The sequence below is a fragment of the Panthera pardus genome, unplaced genomic scaffold (assembly GCF_024362965.1).
Source record: "Panthera pardus isolate Hobbes unplaced genomic scaffold, ASM2436296v1 HiC_scaffold_5, whole genome shotgun sequence".
NCBI lineage: Eukaryota > Metazoa > Chordata > Mammalia > Carnivora > Felidae > Panthera > Panthera pardus.
The window spans coordinates 14,079,708-14,107,146 of record NW_026526980.1 but is presented as its reverse complement, the minus strand read 5'-3'; the positions used below and the strand labels follow the sequence as shown (position 1 = coordinate 14,107,146).

Genomic DNA, 27,439 nt, shown 5'->3' with positions numbered 1-27,439 from the left:
GATAAAGTGCACAAGTTCTGGAGTCATACTGCCTAGGTTCAAATCCCTGGCACGATTTGGCAACTTCGTAGCTGTGTCACCTGTGATGAGTAATTTAGCCTTTCTTTGCCTCAGTTTCTTCATCCATACAATGGGATAATAGGACCTCCTTAATTTGCTAATCCAGGGATTGACAGATTTTTCTCTGTGAAGGGCCAGAGGATAAATATTTTACACTTTGTGAACCTAGGGTCTCTATTGCAACGACTCAACTCCGCTAGCGGCTGGCACAGACAATATGCAAATGCAGGGTGTGGCTGTGTTCCAATAAAACTTTATTTATGGACACGGAAAATGGGATCTTCTATCATTTTCATGAGTCACAAAACAGTCTTCTGATATTTTTAACCACTTAAAAGTGAAATAAAAAAAAACATTCCTAGGTCATGAGCACACACAGGATTTGGCCTGCGGGTTATAGTTGCCCCATCTCTAAGTGCTTAGAACAGCACCCAGCACACTGTTGCTGAGCTAACATTGAATACCTACTGTGTGCTTAATCCGTGTTAGGTATTACCACGTTGGAAGGTGTGAGCGGTTGTCTGCTGTGGTTGGCTTGCTGGGGAGGAGCAGGCCTTGCTTGGGGGAGGGGGGCCTGTCTGGGAGGGAGAGATGCTGAGGTGAGTTACCAGATGATCCTTTATACCTTGGGCCACCACTGGACAGGGGTGTCCATCCAGCAAGGCCCTTGAACGAGCCTTTCTGTGCTTGGGTAAGGGGCCCAGGGCACTGGCTTGGCTCCCCAGAACATGGCCCCACCGCTGCCTCCTGTCACATCCCCAGACCTCCCCACCCCTGTTGCACCCTCCCCACTACACACTCCAAGGACCTTGGGCCAGCCCCCCTGCCTGAGGGCACAGAGAAGACCTTGCCCCAATGTCAACAACTAAGAACAGTTTATTCACAAACAGCACCAGCTCCAGGGCTGGTGCTTCCTCCTGTCTTTGGCACTAGGCAGTGGTTGTCTGGCCTTGATACCTAAGGGCACGTCCTTGGGCCCCAGCCCAGGCTGGGGGAGTGGGTGAAACCCTGGACTTGGGGCTTCGGAGGAGTCTTTCTCTCTCAAGACCTGGTGAAAGTGCTGTCAGCCTTCACTTCTGGCTTTCGTCCGGGCGGGCACCATCTCCTTGGCCCTCATCTCTCTCCGTAGCAGATGTGGAAGGGGTTTGGGCTGCCGGATCTTTCTCACCCTGGATGGCTGAGGGTTGCCGGGCAGGGCCCAAGGGGTCTCCTGCACACACCCAGGCCCCATGTTGTTGTTCAAAGCAGATTTTTAGTCAATGTCTCTGAAAAGCCTAGCCAGAGGGGGTGCCAAGGGTCCCCTCCGTGTGCAGGAGACACGGTCTGAGTTCTCAGACCGTGGCTGGGCTCCTAGCTACATCTCTCTTCCCCTCCCCGCCTCAGGACTCCGCCGGCATCTGGGTGTCTGTGAGCTGGTCAGAGAAGGCCCTCTCCAAACGCAGTGTATTGTATCTGGGAGGCGGTGTGCCGGGCACCTCGGTGCCTGGGGCTGGAGGCAGGCGCAATGCGGAGGTGAACGTGGGCAGATCATCGTCTATATCGAGGCCCAGGTTGTCCTGGCCCTGAGGGCCAGGGGGAGCGTGCCTCCGGGCCCACCATTCCTTAGCTTTATGCCACTGGCGGCGGGCAATGATGGAGAAAGAGTCAATAAAGAAGACCTCAATGATCTCAATGACACAGACGACGGAGCAGCTCATCCACAGGCCCAACTGGCCACCGAAGTTGGACAGAAGCATCTCGATCTGCGAGGGAGGTCAAGCCACACCATTAAGAGGGCCCCTCCACCCAAGTTGGCCTCATGCAGGGACCCCGGTTCCCAAGGGAGCCCCTGGCAAGTCCTGGCCCTGAATGGATTTGGAGGAAGAAGTGGGCAGGCTTCCTGTCCCCTCTTCCTCTGCCTTATCTGATCCAAGTCCTGGCTGGCCTGTGGTGACCCTGCCAGCTCCGGCTGTATCCCTAGCATCTAACTCTGCTCCCTGAGACAAGGCAGATGGGCACATTTGCAGACCCCAGGCAGGTCCCAGAAAGAAGCCACTCACACTGTTGGCAGGGCTCTCCATGATGGATCTCTGGTTCAGGTCTTTGTAGAATATCAAGAGTTTGGCCAAGTCCGTCCTGGAGAAATTCCAACAGGCAGGGCCCAGGTGAGTCATGTGCCTTTGCATCTACCAGATGGCCAGCCCTTCAGTATAGCTGTCTCCCTCCTTCCCAGACTCCAGCATGGCCCAGGCTCTGAGCTCCAGAGGAATCTTAGAACCTGGTTCCTGGGGCTCCTTCTGCACCCTAGAGCACATCTCCAGCCTGGGCCTGGTTGCTTAGGCCCTTCATTCACTCAAAAACCATTTCCCAACCAGCCTGAGTCAGTCCACCCAGCTGTATACTCCCATAGCACCCTGTTCTTCATCAAGCCCTGATATTGCGATTGTTTGATTGCAATCTCAAATATGTATAGGAGACATGCAAGTAATACAAATGAGCGAGGTAGGCTGGGCATAAAGTAATAATGATAACAACCATAATAACAGCCAGCGTTTATTGGACACTTCCTGTGTTGCCAAGCACCGTTCCAAGTGCCTTATATGAATTAACTTGTTGAATGCTCGCGACAACCCTATGTCGTTATGTTTTAATTATCCCCATTTTACAGATGTGGAAACTAAGACACGGATTGGTTAACTAACTTGCCCAAGACCACACCACTCACAAATGGGCAGATCCAGTATTCAGAACTAGAGAAATCTGGCTTCAAAGTTCATGCTGTTAGCTGCTGCACAAAATTGCCTCCTGATGGGACTATGGCAAGTGTGTCCACGCTTATTCCAAAGGGGCAGCTATGACTCAACTCTTTAGTTCTACACAAGCATGGAGGTTTGCTGTTTCTGGAACTTCTGATCTTTCAAGGAAAGCTGGAAGTAATGGGTTGCTTTCATGGGGCTATATTTGGTCTAGGGGTCACTGGCTTGCAATGCTTGCTTTCAGAGTTTGCAATTACTTGGTCAAAGTTGACCTTTATGACTAGACTGTCAGCACCTTGGGGACGGAGATCATGTCTGCTCGGTCGTCATGATACCCCCAGCACCACATACAGCACCTGGTACCTAGTGGATATGCAATAAATGTTGGAGGCTCAACTAACCTCCACTGTGGAGATGGGAAGGGCCCAGAAAGAGGTGAGGTCACATGGTAATTCCCCCATCCTCTCCCACCTTCATCTCCATCCCCTGAGGTCCCTGAACTCTGGCCCAGCTGATTTTTGCTAAAGCTCTCTTGGAAGTAAATGTTGATGTGGAAAATTTAAGCAGGATTTAGAAGCTGCATGGAGTATTTTCAGAGGAGTATTTTTCCAAGCAGGTCAAGATACATCAGGAAGCCATGAAATAAATTTCCTAGGCCATGACCAAAACCCTTTGACAAAGGGAAACAGAATAGGAAATATCAGATTGCAGCCCCAGAGATATTCAAAGTCTTTGTCAACTAATATGGGCACTAATCACTGAGAATGGCGTCATGATTGTTGAAATGGATGTAAATGGATGTAAACAGTTGGTTTGGCTATACCAGTTTGCACAGTCTGCAAATCAGCCCGAATGCTTTGTACACCAGTAGCAAGTGCTGTTACATGAGACTTTTATCTCATTTATCTCTTCAATGGGCCACAATGGAAAACACATTTTCATAATGTGGGTCACAGCCAAAACATTTGAGAGCCCCGGGCCTAGAGTGGGATCTGGCTCCTGACATGAGCTTGATCAATATTTGTTCAATAAAGGAATGAGTGAATGAAAAAGAGAGGGTTTGGCAGTGAGGAAGCAAGTAAGGAGGCTGAGGCCCAGGGCCAGCGCAGGCAGAGGAAACAGGGTGGGGTCTGCTTACTTGTTGAGTTTTTTCTTTATTTGCTGGCCTTGGTCCCAAGTGAGAACGGGCAGCAACCATTTCTGTGATGGAGAAATAAGGAGTGACCTGGGGAGGCCTGGAGAGGCCAGGGCCAGCCCGTATGCCTCCCCTCTTGGCCTCAGCCCCCCAACCTGGCCTTCCCTGTGGATCTCTCCTGAGGCCAGAGGACACAGGCAGGACATTGGGCTCCAGGATGAGAACGTGAGGGGAAAGATGGAGAAGATTAACTTACCTCAGAAACCTCGGATGGCCACTGTGCCAGACTGGTGGTCAGTGTCCACTCCTTAAAGCTAAGGGGAGAAGGGTACGGAGTGAGTATGGCTGGCCTGGCCTGGCCCAGCCCCGCGGGCTCCATCCTTCCAGCCCACTCACCTGCAGGCTTCCCGGCATACAGACTGGCAGCCCAGCTCTTCCCGGACAAAGGCCTGGTGCAGCTGGTAGTAGCAATACACTGGGGGACAGGGCAGAGGGCAGTGTGAGCTGTGGGGCCATAGCGCCCTTCCTGGGAGTCACCAGTGGTGCCTCCCTGAGACCCCTTTTCATGATCTCTGCTCCCATTTTCTAAAATTTCTTTTAATGTTTATTTATTTTTGAGAGAGAAAGAGAGATAGAATGTGAGCAGGGGAGGGGCAGAGAGAGAGAGAGACATAGAATCCGAAGCAGGCTCCAGGCTCTGAGCTGTCAGCACAGACCCTGACTTGAGTCTCGAACCCATGAACCTAAGCCGAAGTCGGACGCTTAACCGACAGAGCCACCCAGGTGCCCCTCTGCTCCCATTTTCTACAAACACTGGTTTTCTAGAAACAAATGCTGCTTTGTCATATTGAGAGACAGAATACTGTGGAGGTTAAGGGCATATGTTGGGGGGGTCAGCAGCCCTTGCTTTGAGTCTAGCTCCATTACCCCCTGGCTGTGTGACCTTGGAGAAGTTGCTTAACCATACCGAGCCTCAGTTATCTGTTCTGTGAAAAGGTACCACCAATAGTTCCCGTCTCCTGGAGTTGATAGAGGTGGCCAACATCTTAGCACAGGTTGGGGTGCAGCATTTGGTCCTAACTGGAAAGTCGAATTCAAGCCAGGCTTGGGGACAGGAGTAAAACTTTTGCCTAACATCTCTCTGCCGATGGCTCCTTCCCGCAAAAGGCCAAAGCACAGGCTGGTGGTGGGGCTGGGCTGACTCCACCCCCCAGGGGCGGGTCTCACTTACTCCAGTTGGGGTGCTGCTGGTAGTTGCAGTAGTTGGCTGCTGGAGGTAGCGGCTGGCTATACTGGGCGCACCCACATTTCTCCACCATCTTTGTCTGGAAGCATGAGTGAAGGCAGATCTGAAAAATGAAACCCAGGGATTCTCTTTAATCTCCTTGCACATGGATGCCAGAGAGCTCCCTCCCTAGGCATCCCTCATCCAGAGGGTCAGCTTCCCACAGCCTTGGCAGACGGCATTAATGTGCCCCTCGTGGCACAGCAGACTGGGCCAGGGCTGGCCTGACTCCAAAGGGACCAGGGTAGAGCAGTTATTGAGAATTCAGGTGAACTGAGATGGGGTGAACGGGGTGAGCTGGGGCTGCGGCTGGGGATGGACCCTTTCCAATCGCATGAGTGGGGGACATTGAAATGGATGCCGAGAAACAGAGAAACACAGTCCCCAACTTTTCTGTTTTCGGGTCCCGTCCTTCCATGTTTGAGGGTCTTTGGGGATCGGAAGCTACCACAATATCCATAAAGTTTATAGCATAAAAGCTCATGGCAAAGGCTCCGAAGGCAGGCTACTCCAGCTCAAATCCCACATTTGCCACATCCCAGCTGTGTGTATAAGGCATGCTTGCTTGTGTAAGGGAAGTTCCTTAACTTCTCTGATGTTCTGGTTTCCTCACTGTTGAGATAAGTAAAACAATACCTACTTCACGAGGTTGTTGTGAGCAGGAAATGAATGGATGGATATATGTAAAGTGTTTGCACATGGTAGCCTCTCACTAAATATTATCCAGGAGCGTCTTTCCAATGAGCTGAGCTGAACTTAACTTTCCTTTCCTTTCTTTTCCTTTCCTTTCCTTTCCTTTCCTTTAATTTCTTTCCTTTCCTTTCCTTTAATTTCTTTCCTTTCCTTTCCTTTCATTTCTTTCCTTTCATTTCTTTCCTTTCCTTTCCTTTCCTTTAATTTCTTTCCTTTCCTTTCCTTTCCTTTAATTTCTTTCCTTTCCTTTCCTTTCCTTTCCTTTCCTTTCCTTTCCTTTCCTTTCCTTTCCTTTCCTTTCCTTTCCCTGTCTTACATTCAGTTTGACTGCATTTCTACTATAAGCAGACATTCTCCAACTAATAGTCTCTTTCCACTTAGCGTCCTTACCACCTCTAAGCTCAGGTCTGATGTAAGCTAGAGGACCCGGTGCTCAGGAGCACCTGGCCTTTTTATTCTACTGGATTGATTTTCATGAACTCTGAGCATCCCAGTAGGAGAGAAACTACAGACTTCCAGAATGTAAGAAGGCAGAACAGATGATCGTACTAGAGGGTTGAAAACTCAAATGCTCATGGGAGCTGCTGATACGAGTAATACACTAGAGGCTGGTGGGGACTATGGGGAATGAAAACACATGCCTTCTTTAACGGGGCCACTTCACCCACTGTTTACATTTCGGGAATATGGCCCAAAGTGGCCAGATCTTGTTTTTCAAGAGAAGCTGGAAATCTGGGTTTTCTTATGAAATTCCCTGGCTTCTAAACACCATCCAGGCTGGAAAAATTAGGTGTGCAGCCTGGAAGGGGCCTGGGGGCTGCCATTTAGGAGCCCCTGATCCAATCCAACCTCCCCTTGTGATTGCTGAGGATGGCATCACTTGTCCAAGGGCATCAGCGAGTGAAGGGCATGAGTGGGCCCATAGGCTAGGCTCCTGACCCCTCAGCCAGTGCCTCTCCCAGGCTGTTTCACTCCTGCCCCTCACTTGCCAAGACCTATTTAGGAAGCAGGCCTGTCTCATCTGTACATTGTGTTCCAGGCAAACCTCAAGCAATCAATTCAGCTCTGGTTACAGATGGATTGAAGAGGACTAGAACCAGCTGGCATCGTTTGTTCTTGAGATCTTTGGATGAACCCCAGGAATTATCACTACAGTTCCTGGTCTGAGACACACCCGGTTATATATAACTGTCTCCTATGTCCAGGCCACAGCCCGGGGCTGAGTGGCCTCTCCTGCCCGTACCTGGAGGGAGTATGCAGCATTGTAGATATTACTGATCGGCACGTCACTCCCGTCCTCTGTGCACTGGCTGTAGGGTTCACTCAGCTTGAAGGACTCCGTCTGTAATCACAACAGCACACATTCAGCCCTACCCTGCCCCAGGACCCAGACAGGCTGAGCGTGCATGTAGTCATTCATTTAGTAAATATTTATTAAGCACCCACTAGGTGCCTGGTGCTTTTCTAGGCACTGGGGGCTCAACAATGATAAAAGTAGACACACTCCCTGCTCTTATGGAGCTTACTTCCTAGTGGGGTAGATAGATGGTCAAAAGGAATAAATGCATAAGATAACTTTGGATAATTGTGGCTAGTGATCAGTGAAACTGGGAAGGGAGATTGGAGGGCTTGGGGAGGAAGGGTACAGTGTTTCCAGGAGTGATTGGGGAAGATGTCTTTGAGAAAGGGACCTGTTGGCTCAACAAGGAATGGCAAGAAAGAGCTGGATTTGCTACGAAGTGGGAGACGGGGTTAAAGCAGAAGAAGCAGCAAAGGCTGAGGGGGGACAGGGCCAGGGTGGCTGGAATGTAGCACAAGAAAGGTGAAACCAGAGAAAGGCCAAGGCCAAATCATGGCAGCCTCCTATGCCATGCTGGGAAATCTGGATTTGGTTTTCAAAATGGTAGTAAGTCAATGGAGAATCCAGGGAGTGGGCAGGAGGAGCAGGGCAAAAAAAAAAAAAAAAAAAAAAAGACAAGCAGTGACCGTGTGCTACATGGGATTCTCCTCCCAGTGAAAGACCCATTTCCTACCCTCTTGTCTTCTGGTCCCAGAAGTTGACTTTAAAAAATTGAGTTTCTTAGAGAGGGCCAAGGAATGCCCAAGAGAGTAGAATGATACCATGGTCCAAGGAGGTAAGAGAATTGTAACTCACAGCTCAAATACCTTATTAAATTATGTTTTCTTGTGGTGTACTAAGTTTGGCTCCAGCTTAATATTTGTCACTGCCAATAAACAATCCAGACAAGCCAATTAAAAAACAAAAAAAGGATAATGTCTCTCCCAAGGGGGAATGATAATTAAATATAAATTGTGACCAGCTTATAGCCAGGTTCCTTGTCTGTCTGTTTGTTTTCTGGGAGTGGGAGAAAAGGGGAAATGGATGGCAGATTTGTGAGAGGGTAAAAGAAATCTTTTTTCTTTTAAGAGTGGCCAGACAGAAAGATAACTGGGGGGGTGGAGGAGGGAAGAATCAAGAAGTTTGACACAGGTAGAAAACACAGACATCACAAGTGGCTGTCATCTCTTTGTTTGTATTGTAATCCATCTGCTTGCTGACCATTACTCTCCCTCAATTAGCTACAGGTACCTCAAGGGCAATTAACAGTACGCATTTTAAAACATTTAAACAACAGAAGCAAAGGGGAAAGTAACAGGCTGGTCTCCTCTCTTCCCTAGGAGAGGAGCAGAGCTAATCTGAGATATACAGACAGGCGGACAGGCAGACATGCACTCACACATTCCCTTTGCCCAGCAATCTCCCCTTCTCACTAATGATAAAGTGTGGGCCTCTTTCCGTGTCAGTACAGAATAAACAGACGTACTTCATTCCTCCAAATAGCTGGGTGGCTAACAGATCCAGAGCCTCTAGAACATGCCAGGGCTGGCTGGGCCCTGGGGTACAGAGATGCTGACAGTGGCTTCCCTTGAGGGCAGCTTAACTCCATGCCAACCCCCTGAGCTTCTGGAAGTAGCAGGCTTCCTGGGCAGATGTTTCTTCAAGCCCCTGGGTCATGCTGAGCTGTCCACAGAGCCCAGCGTGGCAGCTATAGGCTCTACCTGCCTGGGGAGTTGGGGGGGTTGAGTACAAGACCCGGGCATCTAGGTGACAGGATCTGTCTACTTGAGTAAGCTATGAGCAGCTGACAAAAGTGGCTGGGGCTCACATTAAAAAAAAAATCAAAAAAAATAAGTAAAAGGGCACCTGGGTGGCTCAGTTGGTTGAGCATCTGACATGGTATCAGGTCATGATCTCACCACTCCTGAGTTCGAGCCGGGCTCTGTGCTGACAGGTCAGCACGGAGACTGGAGCCTGCTTCAGATTCTGTGTCTCCCTCCCCACCCCCCCCCCCCCCACCACTTATGCTCTTTCTCTCTCTCAAAAGTAAATAAACATTAAAAAAATAAAAAAAATAATAAGAGTGGATGGGGCTCCTTTTACTTTGAGGACCAGCCCATGGGTCACTTCCAGAAAGCTGATTGAGAGAAATTATCTTTTGAATTTTCATGCTTTTGAGTCCTCAAAGTCCTTGTACTCTGTAATGATGCTTATTGAACTCAGAGCCCCTGGGTTATTTAGATTGCTTCCTAAAGCAACAGGGGGGTGGGGGAGTGGGGAGGTAGGGCAGATGGGGCCAGCACTCCAGTGCTCACTCTTTTGCTCTCTTGCTCTCTTGCTCTCCCTCCCTCTCCCTCCCTCCCTTTCTCTCTCCCCTCCACCATCAGCTTTTCAGAACTGATCTGTCCCTAACCTCTAGAGACACAAAAATGAGAATGGGTAGATATGTATATGAATGCAAGCTTTGTGTATACAAGTGTGAGTAGGCACACGTGTCAGTACATACATATATACAGGTTGAGATGTGTATATTGCGTGCATGCATGGGTATATGTAGGCGTGATTAAGTGTATGTGAGTATATGTGTGGGCAACAGGGCCCATTTTTATCAAACCAGATCTTATCTGCTTCCTTCATAGAAGCCTGGGGGAGGCGGGCATCTTCAGAGGAGTCCTCAGCTCACCTCTTTAAAGGTATGAACTGTGCCGCAGAATAGCCCAGGTGGCAGTATGATACCCTAGATGGAATTAAGGGTGGTTTAACTTTCTTTTTGCTTTTGTTCTGTTTTTACACTGTAATATATTCTAAAATTTATTTGTGTACGGCAAAGTTTATACTTTTAATCAATTGAGAAAAAATAATTACTCAATATATGAAGTTAGGACTACTGTTATCTCTTTGGAGGAAGCAGTGAATTCTATCTCTACTTTACATCCTGCAGAAAAAACATTCTAGTGGGTTAAAGTATCAAATGAAATAATAAAATAACTAGAAGGTAACTCAGTATTTGATCTCAGGGAGGGAAAATCCTCAATAAACATAATGACTAAAGAAGAAAACAAAGATTTTGAATATCTAAACATTTGATGTGTTTGCACATGAAACAGTAGATAAAGAAAACTAAAAGGCAAGCACAAACCAGGAAAGATATTTCCAACACAAGTGGCAAATAACTACTACTCTTTCTATATAGATGGAAGAGATCAACATCTCATAAAGGAGGAAAGTGTCACTAAAGACAAGAAAAAACTTTCTAACTTCTCTTTTTGCTCCAAACTTATTTTCCCTTCACTTCATATCTCTTTTCTTAAAAAAAAAAAAAAAAGTACAGTAATAGCTGACATTTTTAGAGCACTTCCTACATATGAAGCACTGTTTCAAGTGTTTCACATGAATCAACTTGCTGAATTCTCACCAGCCTATAAAGTAACAGTATTATTATCATCCCCATTTCACAGATGAGGTAACTGAGACATGGAGATTATGCAACCAAAGTGCAAAGTGGGGGTAGGGGCAGAGAGAGAGGGAGAGATTGAGAATCCCAAACAGCCTCCAAAATGTCAGCCCAGAGTCTGACGCAGGGCTTAAAGTCACAAATCGTGAGATCATGACCTGAGCTGAAATCAAGAGTCAGACTCTTACCTGACTGAGCCACCCAGGCTCCTAGCAAAGCCTGGCACTTAATCCCTGTTACACATATGCTTGTGAAAAGAAGTGTGCATGTGTTTTAAGATAAAAATGCACAGTAGGGTTTGCAATGACAGTGAAGTCTCCCCTCTCTCCAGGACCTGGCTCCACATCACCCGGGTGAGTTGTCTACCCTTGCCCACTTCCTCATCTCCCATTCATGATCCAGCTCATTGTGCTCTGGTTTCTGTTCCACTCCTTCCGCTGAAAACTGCTCTGGCAAAGAATGCCCGTGATCTCTTGGTTGCCAAACCCAGAAAGCACCTTTTGCCCTTTATCTTGATTGACCTCTCAACTGTATTTGGTGCTTTGGCTCACACGTTCCTTGAAACTCTCTTCTTTGATTTATCTGACGCCAGTTCTTTCTGGCTTCTGTTCCTCATTCTCTGCCTCTATTTCTCCAGTTTTGTTCTGCTCAGCCCTTAAACATTTACATTTTGTTAGGTCTTGGTGATGGCATTTATTTCCCAGGATGGAATTATGCTAGATGCCCACCCCACCCCTCACCTCAGTTTTTCTCCTGAGCTCCAGGCTCATAGCATCTATGGACATTTTCACCTTGATTTCCCAGAGGCACAGCAACTTGGGTATATCCCAAACCGAAGTGGTCATCTTCCCCACAAGCTTATCCCTCTTGTATTCCCTAATTCTGAGCCTGGCACCTCCAACCACCCCACTGCCTAAGCCAAAACCTAAATATCAACCTAACTTTCCCCTGTCCTTTCTTCACTGACCTTGGTTGTCAAGCCCTGTTGCTTCCATGCTGTAGTATCTCAAATCTATTCACTTATGCTCATCCCCACAGCCATTGCTTCAGCTAAGGTCCTCATCATTTCTTTCTGGAATTATTGTAAATGTGCTGCTTCCGGTATCTTGATTACTTCATCTCGATTACACTTTAGCCAAAGAGACTTCTCAAAGAGTTTCACTACTCAGCTTAAAATCCTTCCTGTGATCCCTTTGCAATTGCTTTGCCTTTTGTTTGGGCTAGCCCTTCCAGAAACTATTTCCCTGACATTTGTCCTTCAAGAATCCATCAGCTAGGAAGCTTTAACTGACAGCTGCTGTCTGGGCTCCCATTCATCTGTACACCCATACATACATACATCTATCCACCCAACATTTTTTTTAATTTTTTAAATATTTATTTACTTTTGGGAGAGGGAGAGAGAGAGAGAGTGAGCAGGGGAGGGGCAGACAGAGAGGGAGACACAGAATCCGAAGCAGGCTCCAGGCTCTGAGCTCTCAACATAGAGCCCGATGTGGAGCTTGAACCCATGAACCATGAGATCACGACCTGAGCCAAAGTCGGACGCTTAACTGCCTGAGCCACGCAGGTGCCCCTCTACCCAACATTATTTACTGAGTATCTATGTTCTAAGAACTGGGTCTGGTAACAAGACAGAGAATGTCTCTGTTCCTACGGAGCTGGGAACTGTATTGCAGAGCTGTGTTGTCTTAAAGGTAAGATATTTTGAAGGTAGATACTCTGTTGTATTCACTTCTGAGTTTCCAGTGCTTTGGACACACAGCCCTTCAATGAATGGAGGAAAAATTTTTAACCAACTGCCTAACCAACTGACTGAGTCTACCAGCTTAACATGCCTATCCAACAAAATAAACAAACAAATATGAAAGGAAGGAAGTCTAGTTTGTTTGGACTTATTCTTAGTGACCCCCTGCTGACCTCTTAATAATCCCTAAGATCACTTTTTGTTGTTCCAAATGCTCATAAATCAGCAAGAGAGCTGACTGACCTTGCTCTGTGGCTTTGATTTTATACATCTCAAATTAGGTATAGCAGAAAACCCACCCATGTCTTTGTTTACCCACCATTGTTAAAGAAAACATTTGTTTAACAAGGTGGTGGGTATTTCTAAGCTCAGAGAAGAAAATCAGAGGGCAGGGGTGCCTGGTGGCTCAGTTGGTTAAGCGTCCAACTCTTGATTTCAGCTCAGGTCATGGTTTATGAGTTCAAGCCCTGTATGGTTTGTGAGTTCAAGCCTCTTATCAGGCTCTGCGCTGACAGTGTGGAGCCCACTTGGGATTCTCTCTCCCTCCCTCTCTCTCTACCCCTCCCCTGCTTGTGCTCTCTTTCTCTCAAAATACATAAATAAACTTAAAAAAGAATATATATATATTTTTATATGTTACTATATATGTAAAGAAAATCAGAGGGCAGAATTCCTTAGTTCTTGTACTTTTTCAAGCTCTCAATCCTCTCCTCCAAGTCTGCAGACACTGTGAGGGGCAGAAGGGAAGAAGGGGGCAAAAGGATAGTTAATAAACATGTGTTAATGGATAGGATGTACTGCAAATACCAAGTCCTTATTCAGGATGCAGATAAGCATGGGAAATATTAGATGAAAATGTCGACTATTCTGATGAGGGGGTTTTGCAATCCCAGTAAATAGAGGAATCAATAACCCAGACCCTTAAGGGATACCCTAAAGTGTTTTCAAGCCACAGTGTCATAGATTGTGCTCAAGATTATTTGGGGGGTAGGGGAGAGACAATCAGTATTCACACAGTCTGAGTTGGTACTCAACACTTCTCATGTTGAAACAAACTTCTCACATTGGAACAAAGCCCCTAAACATGGCTCCCGAGAGCACTCAGGTTCCAGGAAACCATCCTGATGGTTTTTTGTTCTTTGTTTTTTTTCCCCCAGGATTGTCCCTTTGATAGGGCACTGAAGCCACAGATTTCATCTGGAATATCACCATGCCAGTTCATAATCTCAGCTGTCTCAGCTTAAATATTGCTTTCTCAAGAAATCACCCCTGGAACTCCCCATTTCCCTCATTAAAAAAAAGCTTTAGGTCAGCCATCTCCCTGATATGTTCTCATGCATCCTGCATTTCTCCTTGTTAGTACTGATGATTACAGTTAATCACTTTTCCAATTTTTTGTCTGTTATTGGTCCTCTCTGCTGGACTCTAAGCTCTAACAGGATAGCGACCATGTCTTCCACTCTGATGTGGTCCCTGTGTCCAGCACATAATGGCGTGCAGAAAATAGCCTGCTGAATGGACAAGTAATGGATGGATATACAAGCCCCAGTGCTCACTATGTCACTTTATAACCCAGGACAAAGCCATCATTTATGGCTGTGCTAAAGCTTTTGTCATTCTAGCTTCACTCTCGCTTAGGAAGACACACTTCACTTCTCCTCTCATGTTGAACTACTCAACTTTCTAAAGCTGAGGTTCCTGAGTTTGCTGCCTCTTGGAATAATCACTGGAGTTTGGTAAACACACAGATCTTGGGCTCGTCTCCCAGAGATTCTGAATCAGTGGATCTGAGTCTGTTGATCAGTCAGGTTTGGAAACCACTGCTCTGGAGGACAGGTTTACGAGGAATGGAGACAAAGGTGGAGAGCTTACTGGCATAACAAGACCCCAGCCCGGCAAACAAGAAAACTGCATAAGTAGTGGAGTGGCTGCAGGCATTGGCACACACTCCTTGCCTTGCCCTTCTGCTCCCATTGGGCATGGTTGACTTGGGCATTGGAGTCTGCAGCCCAGATATGTTTCTGTTGACAGGTATCAGTGTTCTTGGCAGCCAGTGAGGTCAGAGAGTGTCAAAGACTTGAGGAAGAAGGGGGTTCTTGGTAAATAAAGTGAAATTGATGGCTAAATATTGGCTAAATAGAGCTTTGATGGCCCAGTGACTTCCCATTAGTCCTTAAGGAGTGGTTTACATGCCTCATAGACCTTTAAGTGGCCCAGAAAGAAAGGTGTTGATCTGCTCTATTTATATTAGTGACAAACATAGTTAGTGTCTGATGCTTTGCTTCCAACACAGTTCTTGTAAACAAATGCTAGTGTCTGTTTTTGCAATAAGGAAGGTTCCTTCAACTCTTTCCGAAAATGGCATCCTGTGTCCTTTTTCATCAATATAGAAGATACAAAGATAGGGGCGCCTGGGTGGCTCAGTCGGTTGGGCAGCCGACTTCGGCTCAGGTCATGATCTCGTGGTCTGTGAGTTTGAGCCCCGCGTCGGGCTCTGTGCTGACAGCTCAGAGCCTGGAGCCTGTTTCAGATTCTGTGTCTCCCTCTCTCTGACCCTCCCCCGTTCATGCTCTGTCTCTCTCTGTCTCAAAAATAAATAAACGTTAAAAAAAAAATTAAAAAAAAAAAGAAGATACAAAGATAGCCTATAGTATTAACTACTGGAATGATCTTTGCAGGAACTGTTAGAAAATCAAGACTTTGCTTTCTTTTGAAACCGACATGCTGTTCCACAAGCCGCACCTTATTGGTTTTCTTTGGGGAAAAAAAAGAAGTCTGTTCTCCTCAACTCCCCCATAGAAATCAGAATGTTCTCTTACCAGATGCATGCCTATGGAGGTGGCCATTGCCGTCTCGATCTCTGTTCCTATGTCCTCAATGAAGGGGTATTCATCCTGCCGATGCACAATCACCTTAGCCCCAGTGGAGGACACCAGGAAGGGATTGTACTCCTCTTCATTGATGTACAAGATCACCTGCAGCCCTGAGAGGAGAAGAGGCTGCTGTGGTCAAAGGCTAGTTCAACATTACCTGGTGGTAGCCTACCTCTCCCGCTGCTTTGGGAGTCTCAAAACCAAAATGTAGGTATTTCCAACAAAGTGAAAGGTGTACAGGGCTAGACTGGAAGCTTCGTGGAGAAGAGAGGTAGGGGTGGTGGTGCCTGACTTGCTCACTGCCGTGTCCCCCAAAAACAGTGTCACTGCCGCAGTTCTGCTGAGCAATAAAGGAACTACTCCTGGGTCCAAAAACATGCATCTCGACATGGTCCTTTGAGATGAGGGGTTTGGCAGAGCACCCAAATGGACATGCAGTGCTGTGGCTGCTTAAGCCCTTAGAGAAAAGCACTAATGGTGTCTGATCCCTGGCCTAACTCCTCTCCATACTTCACCTCCTACCCCGGCAGGCAATCCTGTACCCAGCAGCCAGAGGGATCTTTTAAAATTGTAAATCCGATCACTCCCTTGCCCGAAACCCTTCAGTGGCATCTCACTGGATACACAGGAAATGCCATAGAATAAAATCTGTAAACTTGACTGTGGCTGTCATGTTTATGATGATGCAGCCCTGCCTGTGTTTCCCTCCTCAGCCCCCTCTCTGCTCTCTCAAGAAGCTCCGAGTAAGAAACAGAAAGCTTCTTTCTGTTTCTAGAGCACATCAAATTCATTTCCTTCGCAGGGTTTTTGTACTTGATAGCGCCCCGAATGCTCTTCTGTGGACCTTAATATGGTAAGGATCTTCTCACCCCTAACTAACTCTTCCCATGGATGCCTTTCTGGCCCCTTATTTGAAATAAAACCCCCATCCTGACTCCAGCACCCCCTTACCCTTCACTGCTTTATTTTCCTCATAGTCCTCATTAGGATTTATAATCAGATAATGTCCATGCGCTTGTTCATTCATGTATTGTCTGTCTCCCCCCACTATCATTCAAGCTCCCTGGAAGCAGAGAGGGCATCTGTTCACCCTAGTGTCTCTGACATGTGGAAGAGAACGTGGCATACAGCAGGCACTCAATAAATGTTTGGTGAAAGAGCAAATGAGCTCGTGGCCTGTATGGATTGACAGAAGAAAACTTGGAGAGTTCATTCTGACTTCTTCCATTTGTAAATAAAGGAATGGAAGCCCAGGGCAGGCAAGGATTTGCTCAAGGTCACACAGCACATGCGCAGCAGAGCCTGGACTCTGCAGCTCTTTGCTCCCAGGTCCCAGACTACTTTTGTCCACTGAAGTACGTGCCCTGGATTATTATTTCTTGCAGACTTGGTAAGAGTACAGACTATACAGTAGCAAAGGCTGGGAGTCCATATGGGGTTCTCCTGCCTTTCCTTGTGGGAGCGTATTTGTATATCAACTCATGTTCAGTTTGCTTAGGACTTTGCCAGGCCCATCTGTTTCCTGCCTTCACTACAAAAGTCACTGTAGTAAGAGCAGTGGTAATAGTACCAGAGGTCATAACAGTTCTATTGGTGGTGGTGGGAGTAGTAATGGTACCAATAGTAGTAATGATAACACACAACCAGCATTTATTGGGTGTTTCATGTGTGTTAAAGGCTGAATTGTATTCCCCTTCTAATCCGTATGTTGAAATCCTACCCCATAATGTGACAGTAATGGAGACAGGGCCTTTAGAGAGCTAATAAAGGTTAAATGAGGTCATAAGGAGGGCCCCAATCCCATAAGGCTGGTGTCCTTACAAGAGGAGGAGATACCAGACCTCCCTCTCTCTCTCTCTCTCCTTTTCTCTCTCTCTGCCACAGAGAAAAGGTCAGGTGAGGACACAGCAGGAAGGCAGCCGTCTGCAAGCCAGGGAGAGAGATCCCACCAGAAACCAAGTTCACAGCATCTTGACCCTGGGTTCCTAGCCTCCAGAAGGGAAACTAAATAAACGTCCGTTATTTAGGCTACTCAGTCCGTGATATTTTGTTAAGCAGCCCGAGCAGACTAATACAGCATGTGCCAGGACTTACTCTAAACCCTTTACATATATGAAGTCCTCTCAATAACCCCAAAGCAGAGACATTATCATGATTTCCACTGTGTAGATGAAGTGCAATAACTTGGACAGGGTCACACAGTCAGTGGCAGAGCTGTGGGTTTTGGCTGGAGAATGTGTTATCTTAACCAAGATAAAGGTATGTTTGCCTCCCTGATCTCCTGTTTGGCACATCTGGGTTTAAGTCCATCTGAAGTCTGCCTGCCCCACATTACTCATTCCCTAGCTGCAGGCTTGAGCCAGAGTGGTTTGCCAGGAGGAGAAACCCCAGTGACGTCACTGTTGCTCTCTCAAAAGTAAAGAGGAAACATCAAAAAGGAAAACAGACACCAAAAAAAGAAGGAGCCAACATGGATGCTTGATAGAAACAGCACAGCCAAAGGGGAAGTGATGTCCCTGGTTTCTGGCCAGGTGGAAAGATCCCACATTTCTGGAAGGCTCGGGCACTCCAACTGCCCTCCTGCCAGGATGCTCACTGTCAGTGCGGATTTCCTTACCGTATTCACTGCCCCCCATAGAGGTGCTGAGGATAGTCTCATTTTCTCTGTTGTTGAACGTGTAGCAATTCCCATACATTGGATGGTGGAAAAGCGTGAAGTTTCTATAAGGAAGAACACGGGTCAGAAAGAGCTTTGGTGGGAGCTCCCCTCATGCATCTGAGCTAAAGGCTGGATGGGAAGGGCTTACAGGGCCAACTTTCTTTTGTGGACAACAGATAATAGACATGACTTACTTTCTCCACTTTCTGTCTAATAAACCACAAGCAAAGCCCCTCACCCTGGCTGCCACACGTTAATGTAGGACTACTCTCTGCTTTGTTCCCCCATCTTAATCCTCCCAGCTCTGTCTCCATCCCAGTGTGACTCTCGTTGTGCCCTATGTCTGCCCCAAATTCCTCTACTCATGAATTTCTCAGCCAACACTTGACATTTTTCCATTCCAACACCAGGAAATGATCCCAGGAGAAGGAACCACATCACGTGTATCCTTACACTGACTTTAGAACCTAATGCTTAGGCAGATATGATTCCAATCACTCAGTTTCATAAAGATCAATGTATCTACTAACATATAGAAAGGCTTAGTGTTTAAAAAGAATGAAGTAAGGCTTTCAGATAGGCAGGAACACTCTAGAATGTCCCATCGCTGCTCAGTCATCACCAGGGATCTGAGTGTTATCTTAAAGGCAGAAAAGTTTGAGAGCTCACCCATCTATACATAGACCTTTCTTTTTCTTTCCTACCTCTCTTTCCTTTGTTTCTTCCTCTGTGCTTGATCAGTGGTTCTCAATTGTTGGTGTGCATGATGGTAGCATGCAAGGTTATACATATACCATCAACCCCTCTGTTTTTATGAGTAACTTAATGAGTTCAAAGAGACTTTGACTCTATGCCATCTCTATCTTCCTCAGTGACTTCAGAGCCTAGATCCCATGTAAGCTGTTTTCTAAAGGGCAGGGTCAGCGAGAAGAGCATCTTTCACTCCCAAGCCCCACAGCTGAGCTGCAGGTGCAAGCAAGGGACTCGGAGCTCAGAGCCACCAGTCCTCAGAGCTAAGAGGGCAGCCTCCTCTCCTGACCTGGCATCGCAGGACATGCCATCAAAGAAGCAGGTAACCAGCAGCTCCTCAGCAGAGTAGCTCATGTTGATTTTCTTCTCCAGAGGGACCTGTGCCATGATGTTCATGTAGTGCAGCTTATACCACTCCTGGATGGCATTGACCCCTGAGCTGAAGGTGTAGACAGCACATTTGGACGTGTCATTTGAACACTGTGAATAAGAGGAGACAGTAGGCTGAAGCCACTGGCACTACCACTGGCCTTGGGAAGGACGTTAAGGATGAGGACCTAGGACTCTAGACCAGAACAGGAGGGACACCTGAAGCAAGGATGGGCTTCCTCTTACTTCCAAGGGCTGAGAGAGGATCAGCCTCAGGGACCTGAAGGGTCTGAAAGAAGGACACAGAATCCCACTTGTCATGGCTCCCTGTGACTGCTTACCAGGTGAGAAGAAAAACCGGCTTCTGTAGGGTCTCCAGATATCCAGGCTTTGGTTGATTATTGCTATTGACTTCCTACCCACCTCTAGCCATTTCCTACTGGATCAGCATTCTAGAAATCTGGATCCTCACCCAGACTTCAACATGATATTTCTGCGGGATCTTGGGCAAGGCATGACATCTCCATTATTTCACCTACCAAATGTTAACTAAAATGCCATCCTTAGCTGGGATGACCAGCATTTAAAGTATGTAATAATTAGAGCCTTAGAGGGAGACTGTAGTATGTTCCAGATGTTCTCATCACACTGGGTTTGGAATCTCTCTCAAAAGGACAGGCATTGAAGGATTGATTTTGCTATCAAGGATAGCCGAGAGAGTATCTCGTGAAAAGACCCAGGAAGACTTTGAAAAGTCTTGATGATTAAGGGATAGGGCCATTTATCCAGGATTTGTAACTGGTGCTCCAAGGTCTCACAACTGGCAAGCCAAGTATAAGGTACAGAAGAGAGGTCTCATCCTAGAGAGATGCCTGGGGCATGGCGAGGTAGCGTAATTGATTGCCTTTGCCCAGGACACTAATGGAATTCGATTTTGGTGACTGGCTGCTTCCTTAGAGCCCCTTAAATGGGACTGAGAAGGAGAGAGGAAAAGTCAGGCCACAGCACCTCACAAAGGCAAGTACTGCAGGGAACATTGGGTGTTTCTGTTGTTTATTACCTATCTTCTTCCTTCTGGTATCTGTACCCTAATTTTGCTTTTGTGGAACGTCTTTCCCCTTGTTGGATACAGTCTGATGAGACTGTCCATCATGACACCTCACCCTCTCTGTTAGGTGACCCTACTCAAACTTGGCCAATCAGAGAGTCGCAAGATGGGATCTGAATCCGTCTTTATGGATGGATTAACAAAAAGCCTGAAAATAGTGAAAGCTTATTGAATCCAGCAGCCATACCTGAAATGACCTTTCACCATTTCTTGCCACCTAGATCCCTGGACCTTCCCTAATTTCTGTCCTTTGACAGGCCTCCATGATCTTCTGATCCCTTTCTAAGACTTTTTTTTTTTTTTCTGCTTAATATTACCTGAATCAGTTTTAGTTGCTTGCAGGATTTTCACCCTTAACTGGGTGTATTTCTTTGAGCAGGACCATAGGGACGATGGCAAAGGAGAAACCTTCCTGGACCCACCATCTCTAGCCCATCCCATGGCCCCCAGCTGTGAGGACATGCATCTCACCAGTTGGAATCCCACCACCTCCTTGGACTCGTGGACATGCATGACATCTGATGCCTTGTGAATGATGCTCCCACTGACTTTCCGCTTCCGCCCTGTGAGGAAGTCCCTGGCCTTGCTGGTCTCATCCTGACTGAAAGCCAGCAGTGGCACCAGTTTGAGGAATTTGGGCTGTGTGCCCTCCCAAGCCGAGGTCCAAGACTCTGCCTCTCGGCGTTTTCGAGACTTATTCTCTGGAAAGCCGTACAGGTTCTTCAAGGCCGTTCTAGTCTCCTGTTCCAAGTCGGCTAGAAGGTCCCGCACTGCACTGTACCTGCCAAGGGGGGGAAGGAGGAGTCAGGGAGAGGGGAGCTCCACTGACAGAGTGCTGGTACCTCTTCCCTCTGTTTCCCATCAGTGTGTGTCGGCCTTGGGCCCACTTCTCCCCCACTTCCTTGGCCAAGGAGGCCTTTTATGATTTGCCCCATCCAAAGTGACTCTTGGCTTGAAAAGTGATGACAGGCTCCCGTGTGACCCTTGTGTGACTTCTCATGGCTTCGTTTATGCCACTACCATCTGCTTGCTCTTGGGGTGTGTTGGTAAGTTTGCCCCGACCAGCATTTCTGGAGTGGTGACTGTCAGGTGCCTCCCATAAACCAGCCACGGTGAGGACAATTACAGTGAGGACAGTAACTGCTAACTGGAATTGGGTCCAGGGGACCGGCTCTGTCTCCACCTAGCACACTTGCCCCTGCACACTGACTCTTCTCCAATCAGTCCTGGGACAGAAAAGGTAACACTGTCACCTCAATAACCCCCAGGAACAAGAATGATACAGGAATTGACCGCATGAAGCACAGCGCCATCTTCAAATCTCCATAATACCAAGTAGTCCTGGCCTCCCTCCCAACTGCTCCCCTCTCTGCTCTCTCTGCCCCTTGCTCCCTGCATAGACGACACAGCATCATGATTGAGCGTGTAAACTCCAGAGTCAAACTACCTGGGGTCCAGTTCCCCATCCTGGCTCTGGATATGGGACTTGGATAAGTCACCTAGCCTTTTTGTGTCTCAGTTTTCTCATCTGTAAAATGAGATCACTGGAAAGATTCAATGAGTTTATCGTATGTGTGTGTAAACAGTCACTATTAATTTTATTAGCATAATTATATTTGCTAATATTTCACTCCTGCACTACAACTCAACTCCCCTAGGACCGAGACTGTGTTGGGTTGTTCAGTTCTTTGCCCCAGACTCGAGTACAGTGCATGCCAACTTGTAGACACTGAGTAAATGATTATGGTGCAAGTGATAAATGGAAGAAAGGGAGGGAGGGACAAAAAGACTCAGGTGGAGAATGAGGCTTAGACCTGATTTTGATTTTGACCAGTTAGTTTCCTTTGACACTCTTCCTCCCTTGCTCCTCCCTTCTCCCCATGTCCACACCTGCTCAGACAAATTCTGCCAGATTCTGACCTGCCTCACAGATCAGTTTTCAATAATCCTGAGCACAGCTCCAGTGACCCATTTAGAACAGGCCCTGTGGCAGACAATAGGGCAGTACCAATGGCTGATCCTGCCCAGAGCCCAGTGATCTCAATTAGTGGGGCTGGATTCACTCAAATGAGGGTTGGGGCAGCTGAGATGCTTCCGGAAGTCACTTGGGTGTCACTTCTGAGTCAGCCTCCAGCTCATGTTTCGGGGACAGTGAGGGTGTGAGTTTAGAGGGCTCAGGGGGAAATGGCTAAGCTAGGCTGTGTGTGTCTATACATACATACCTGTGCGTGTGTGCGTGCGCACGTGCCTGGGGTGGGAGGCTGTGCTAGCACATTCCAGTCCCCACCCCCCAGTGAAACTGACCCTTGCAGACTCCCACTCCTGCACAGCTTGAGCTAGTCCAGCCTCAGAAGCAGCTGATAGATTGACAACTTGGGACAGATTTAGAACCTGGGGGAGGGAGTTTACCAATGTTGGCAGCAAATTCAGATTTCTAAAAAGCCTCCCTGTGGGCTGGCACGTGTCATCTTTGAGTGGGGCTCTGGCCTCCGAGGGGGGCCCGGCCCCCACTCCATATCCTTGCTCCTGCCGCTTACTTGTAAGGGTTGATGTTGCAGATGGTGACGGCAGGAAAATCCAGCTTCTGGAAGTGGACCTTGATGGAGACGGAGACGGTGTAGAAGGAGGAGATGAGGAGGGCACATTGCCAGAAAATAAGGGCCACGGCCGTCAGCGTGAAGAGAACCCAGAGCAGGCGCCGCAGGCGGCCGCGGGACACCACGATGCGGCGGCAGCCGTGGGTGTTGGTGTTGAGGCAGTACCACCGCATCAGCTCTTTTATGGTAGGCGCCTGGGGCCCCGTCACAGGCAGATTCTTCTTGATTTTGGCTTTGATCTTCTCTCCAGGAGCCATGATGAGAATGGGACTTGAGGGCCAGGCAAGCTGGAGGGGCAGAGAAGAAAAGTGGGTGACCTCACACTCCCTAGCCTCCAGGGACAGGGCAGACTCTGGGGAAACACCAGCCCACACGCCCTCAGAGGCCGTCTTCCTTTTTCCCTCTGTGGGCTGGACAGCCTGCATTCTGGGACCCCGGCCCCCTTTCCAGGATATTTGGGTTTTTGGCCACTGCAGCTGCAACAGGGCTGTTTCCTCCTTGTGCAGCCCCCAGGCCCAGCCGTGTGGGGGCTGGGTGGGGTTTAACCCATGAATTACTGGTTGGAAGGACCTTTCCCCTGGGTGCCTGGAGCAGGAGCCCTCCACACCTCAGCCTCTGCACCTCTCTTATCACGCTCTGCCCTATCTAGAATATGGCCCCCTGCACCTTATCGCTTCCTCCCACCTGGCCCCCTGGAGGGCAGCATTCCTATCTCACCTACCCCTGGTGCCTAGCTCAGTATCTGGCACTGAGCAAGTACCCCACCAACATTTTCTGACAGATGCAATCTGTCAAGAGAATTTCTCGGCAGCCAACTTGGATCCTGTTCGGTCCACTCCTAGCCGTGTTTTCCAGGCTTTTCCCCTCCGCTTTCCCTGCAAGTGGGGTTTCTGTTTCGTTTCTGTTTAACTTCTTCTCTTTACAGTCAAGCATTTGGTGTTTCTAGAGAACCTTAGAAACAATAGCCCACAACTATTGGCCACTTAATATTTGCCAGGTACAATGCCCTATTTCCTTGATACTAAAGTATCACTGTGACGAGATAACAGCTTTGTTTGGGGGAAAGTGTTGGAAAACAAACTATCACATTCATCAGTGTACATGATGCATTTCACTTACAGAAACTTCACAACATGGAATAACATTCTTTTTAGAAATGAACTAATATATGTGTACTGTGTATTCTATACATTATATACATAACACCTCATGGTTATATAAAGTTTCATCAGTCTCATAAATATATAAAGTCTCTCTATATACATATAATCCACATAGATTTCATTTTGTGTTTCAACAACCACTACTGTTACCTTCATGTTATAGAGGAGGAGAATGAGCCCAGACAGGTGGGGTCATTTGTGCAAGACCACACAGCTACTCAGTGAAAGGACTGGATTAGAACCTTGCAGCCTTCACCACCATGGTATAGGCTTTTGAGGGGCCTGGTATTGTGCTGGGTACTGTCTCCTCCCCAAAGAAGAAGGAAAGAGAAGGGATCCTGTGCTATTTATTTATTTTTATTTTTTAATGTTTATTTATTTTTGAGAGAGAGAGAGAGAATAAGTGGGGGAGGGGCAGAGAGAGGGAGACACAGAATCCGAAGCAGGCTCCAGACTCTGAACTGTCCGCACCGAGCCAGCCGCGGGGCTTGAACTAACAAACCACAAGATCTTGACTTGATCTGAAGTCAAATGCTTAGCCGACTGAGCCACCCAGGTGCCCCAGGATCCTGTGCTGTTTAATTTCCAAACTCTAGATAGTCAGTGTCACCACCTCCCAACAGTTGTGAGCATTGGTAAAGGGGGAGGGAAGGTATATGGAAATTCGTCCCTCTTTTTTTTTTTTTTTAAGTTTATTTACTTATTTTGAGAGACAGAGAGACAGAGTGTGAGAGAGAGCACAAGACAGAGAGAGGGAGAATCACAAGCAGGCTGGGCTGCGCAGTCAGCTCAGAGCCCGACTCAGGGCTCAATCCCACAAACCGTGAGATCATGACCTGAGATGAAATCAAGAGTTGGACTTCTAACCGACTGAGCCACCTACACACCCCAGGAAACTCTATGCCTTCTACACCTGCCATTGGTGACAGAGGCAGAGTAGGGAATACCTTAATATGGAGTAGGATATGCAAGGTGGTCCCCATGCCCCCAGAGGGCCTGTGTCTGGGCTTTAGTTTGTCCCATCGAGTTCTTCAGGCAGGATTCTGCACTTCAGGAGTTACTTTTTGTCCACCCTGACCCCATGGGATATTGTCCAAAATTGGAAGCTGGGGCAAAGCTGGGAGGCTTTCAAGTTTATGATGCTCGTGGGTTACAGGTTTATGATGTAAAGAAAATAAGAGGGCTGGGGGTGGGGGGGGCAAGTGAGATGTACAGAGGCAGGCACCTTCCTCCAACCCCCACCCTGCCACAGACACATATGACCTTACTGGGATGGAGAAAACCTTCTCAACCCTCAAAATTATGCTGTTGGTCTCTTAGCAAGAGGAATGTAATTTATTTTGTTTTGTCATTTAAAGTATTTCCCATCCTCAACTCCTCTCTCACACATTCAAAAGCAAAAAACTTAGCAAGAGTTTGTTTTAAAAATCTGGATCCAGGTTCAATTTCCTGTCAAACAAAATGGCCACGCAGGGAAGGTTTTCTCCTCTGCGAATGTTCAGAATCGCAGATGCTGGATACTCCTATCTCTAATTCTCCTTGTTCTTGCTGAAGACAACCCCTGGGGTCCCTCTGCCCCACCAGCTTCTTCTCCAGGACTGACCTTGACTCCAATGGATCAGCCCCCAATGTCAGTGAAACCACAGATGAGAGAAGGGAACCCATCTGCTCAACACAAAACATATAAATGTGCACTGAAACAGTGTTACAACTTCAGAGCAGAGCAAGGTCCGGCAGGTTGATCAAATGCTATGCCTTTGTGGAAGAATCAATGGCTGACACGGAGCACTCACTCTTTGAAGTACTTTACAGGTATTCACTCATTTCATTTCCACAACAAGCTTCTGAGGTAGGCACCTTCATTTCCCCCCATTATGCAAATGAAATGGAGACACCAAGAGGTTAAGTAGTTTGTCCAAGGTCACACGACAAAGTGGCCAAGCTGGGATTTGAACTCAGGAGTCCATGCCTTTAACTACTAGCTGTGCTGCTCCCCAACAGTAATAATAATGACAACGACAGCAGCAACAGCAATAATCGCAGCTATCATTTATTGATCCCTTAGGACTCCCTGCCATCCTACTCAGCTCTTTTTACATATTACCTTATTTAATGCTCCCTATAATTAGATGAGGTATTAGTACCGTCCCCATTTCACAGAGGGGGAAACTGAGGTGCAGAGTGATTAGGTAACTTGCCCAAGGCCACCCAGATGGCAAGAATTCAAAGGAGTTTTTCAAATTCCAGGGCCGCTCATGATTCTCTACTGCGCCCCACCACCCCGGGGCTTGCCTATCTCCCATACCCCAGGAAGGGACCCCACGCCTCAGGCTCTGGGAGTGGGACTCGAGCTCCCCCCTGGCGTCTCTGCAGCCCCTGCCCACCCCGCACAGAGCGACCGCACGCTGTGCTGTGGCAGAAGTCACGTCTGCTGACGCCGCCGGAGAGAATCCAACCAACCCGATTCAAGTGTTTGCTTCTTTCTGCAACCACGGTCACCCCAGAGAAAACATTCCAGAGAGCAAAAGGAACGATCGCGGTCAAGTCTCGCCAAGGCCTGAACAGGTGCTGGGCGGAGAGACAAGGCGAGGCGCGGCCCGGGACCCCCAGAGCCCCGGACCCTGAATAGCCCAGAAACGCCTGTCACCCCAGCTCTGCGTCCCGGGCGACGGCGTGGGCAGACGCCAGAGAGCTGGCTGGACCCGGATTGGCCTGAGAAGGTGTCCCAGCATCCCAGCCACCGGGAGGCAGCCCCGGGCTGATGCCAGCCAGCTCCGCCACCGACCGCGCGGACGGTGTCCGAGAAGCCATCGGGCCCCGCGGCCGCTCCGGTGCCTGAAACCCCCAAGCTAGTGCGACCCGACCCGGCTCGGCTCACCTCTCTCGGTTCCGAAGAGTCTGGGGCTCGGGTGTGCGCGATCCGTGCGCGCTCTGTTGTGCTGCCGGTAACAGCGCGAGCATCCCGCCGCTGCCGCGGCCTCCGGCTCTTGTGCGCCAGACCCGGGCCCCGCCCCTGGAACCCCGCCCCCTCGGGGCCGCCCCCACCTGCCCAGGTGTATTCCCCAGGTGGCCCAGGATGTGCCGGCCACGACGCCGCAGCGCCCCCTGTCACCCTGAGGCAGCTCTGCGCCCAGGTGCGTCCTGCACGGTGCCTTGCGGTGGCGAGGTACAGTGCCCGCCGCCTCCCGGAGGCCAGCCAGCACCCTGCATTCCCCCTGGATCTGTGCGGCACCTTCTACCAGCACCTCACAGCGCCTCCTGCCGCCTTGTTACTGCCCGACACCTTCCACTCTGGTCCAGTTGGGCGCCCTTCCGCCCCTGCGCCAAGAGAAATCCCAGGCAGCATTTCGCCCAAGGCTTCCTCCTGACCTGGATCAGGAAGCTGCTTCAGTGCCCACCTGCGTCTGCCTGTGCCCACCTGCCTGAGGCTTTGCAACCAGGCCTCGCATCCTTTGGTCTCTTCACTTGCCTT

The 27,439-nt window shown here is 48.4% G+C and overlaps 1 protein-coding gene and 1 long non-coding RNA gene across 5 annotated transcripts in view; one reads left to right on the top strand and one right to left on the bottom strand.

Annotated features, from left to right (window-relative positions):
- The window catches only part of LOC109255568 (uncharacterized), a 117,998-nt gene that overhangs the window by 71,180 nt on the left and 19,379 nt on the right, over positions 1-27,439 (top strand). Inside the window, exon 6 of the long non-coding RNA XR_002075298.2 lies at positions 22,766-22,990. This is a non-coding gene — a long non-coding RNA (uncharacterized LOC109255568). The remainder of the gene's footprint in view (positions 1-22,765; positions 22,991-27,439) is intronic.
- SCNN1G (sodium channel epithelial 1 subunit gamma) lies at positions 298-26,980 on the bottom strand. Of its 4 annotated transcripts, none has more exons than XM_019430394.2 (13): positions 26,846-26,980; positions 22,745-23,091; positions 20,679-20,988; positions 19,020-19,210; positions 17,939-18,042; positions 15,268-15,431; positions 7,152-7,250; positions 5,162-5,279; positions 4,327-4,405; positions 4,187-4,244; positions 3,934-3,995; positions 2,100-2,175; positions 298-1,802 (listed from the first exon to the last, which is right to left on the bottom strand). In XM_019430394.2, the coding sequence occupies exons 2-13, from the start codon at positions 23,059-23,061 to the stop codon at positions 1,440-1,442; spliced, it is 1,941 nt and encodes a 646-aa protein (XP_019285939.1). In that variant the 5' UTR covers positions 23,062-23,091; positions 26,846-26,980; the 3' UTR covers positions 298-1,439. The 4 variants fall into 4 exon arrangements, with proteins under 4 accessions (XP_019285939.1, XP_053750343.1, XP_053750344.1 ...); XM_053894368.1 differs by lacking the exon at positions 26,846-26,980 and adding an exon at positions 24,915-25,048; XM_053894369.1 differs by lacking the exons at positions 7,152-7,250; positions 26,846-26,980 and adding an exon at positions 24,915-25,049.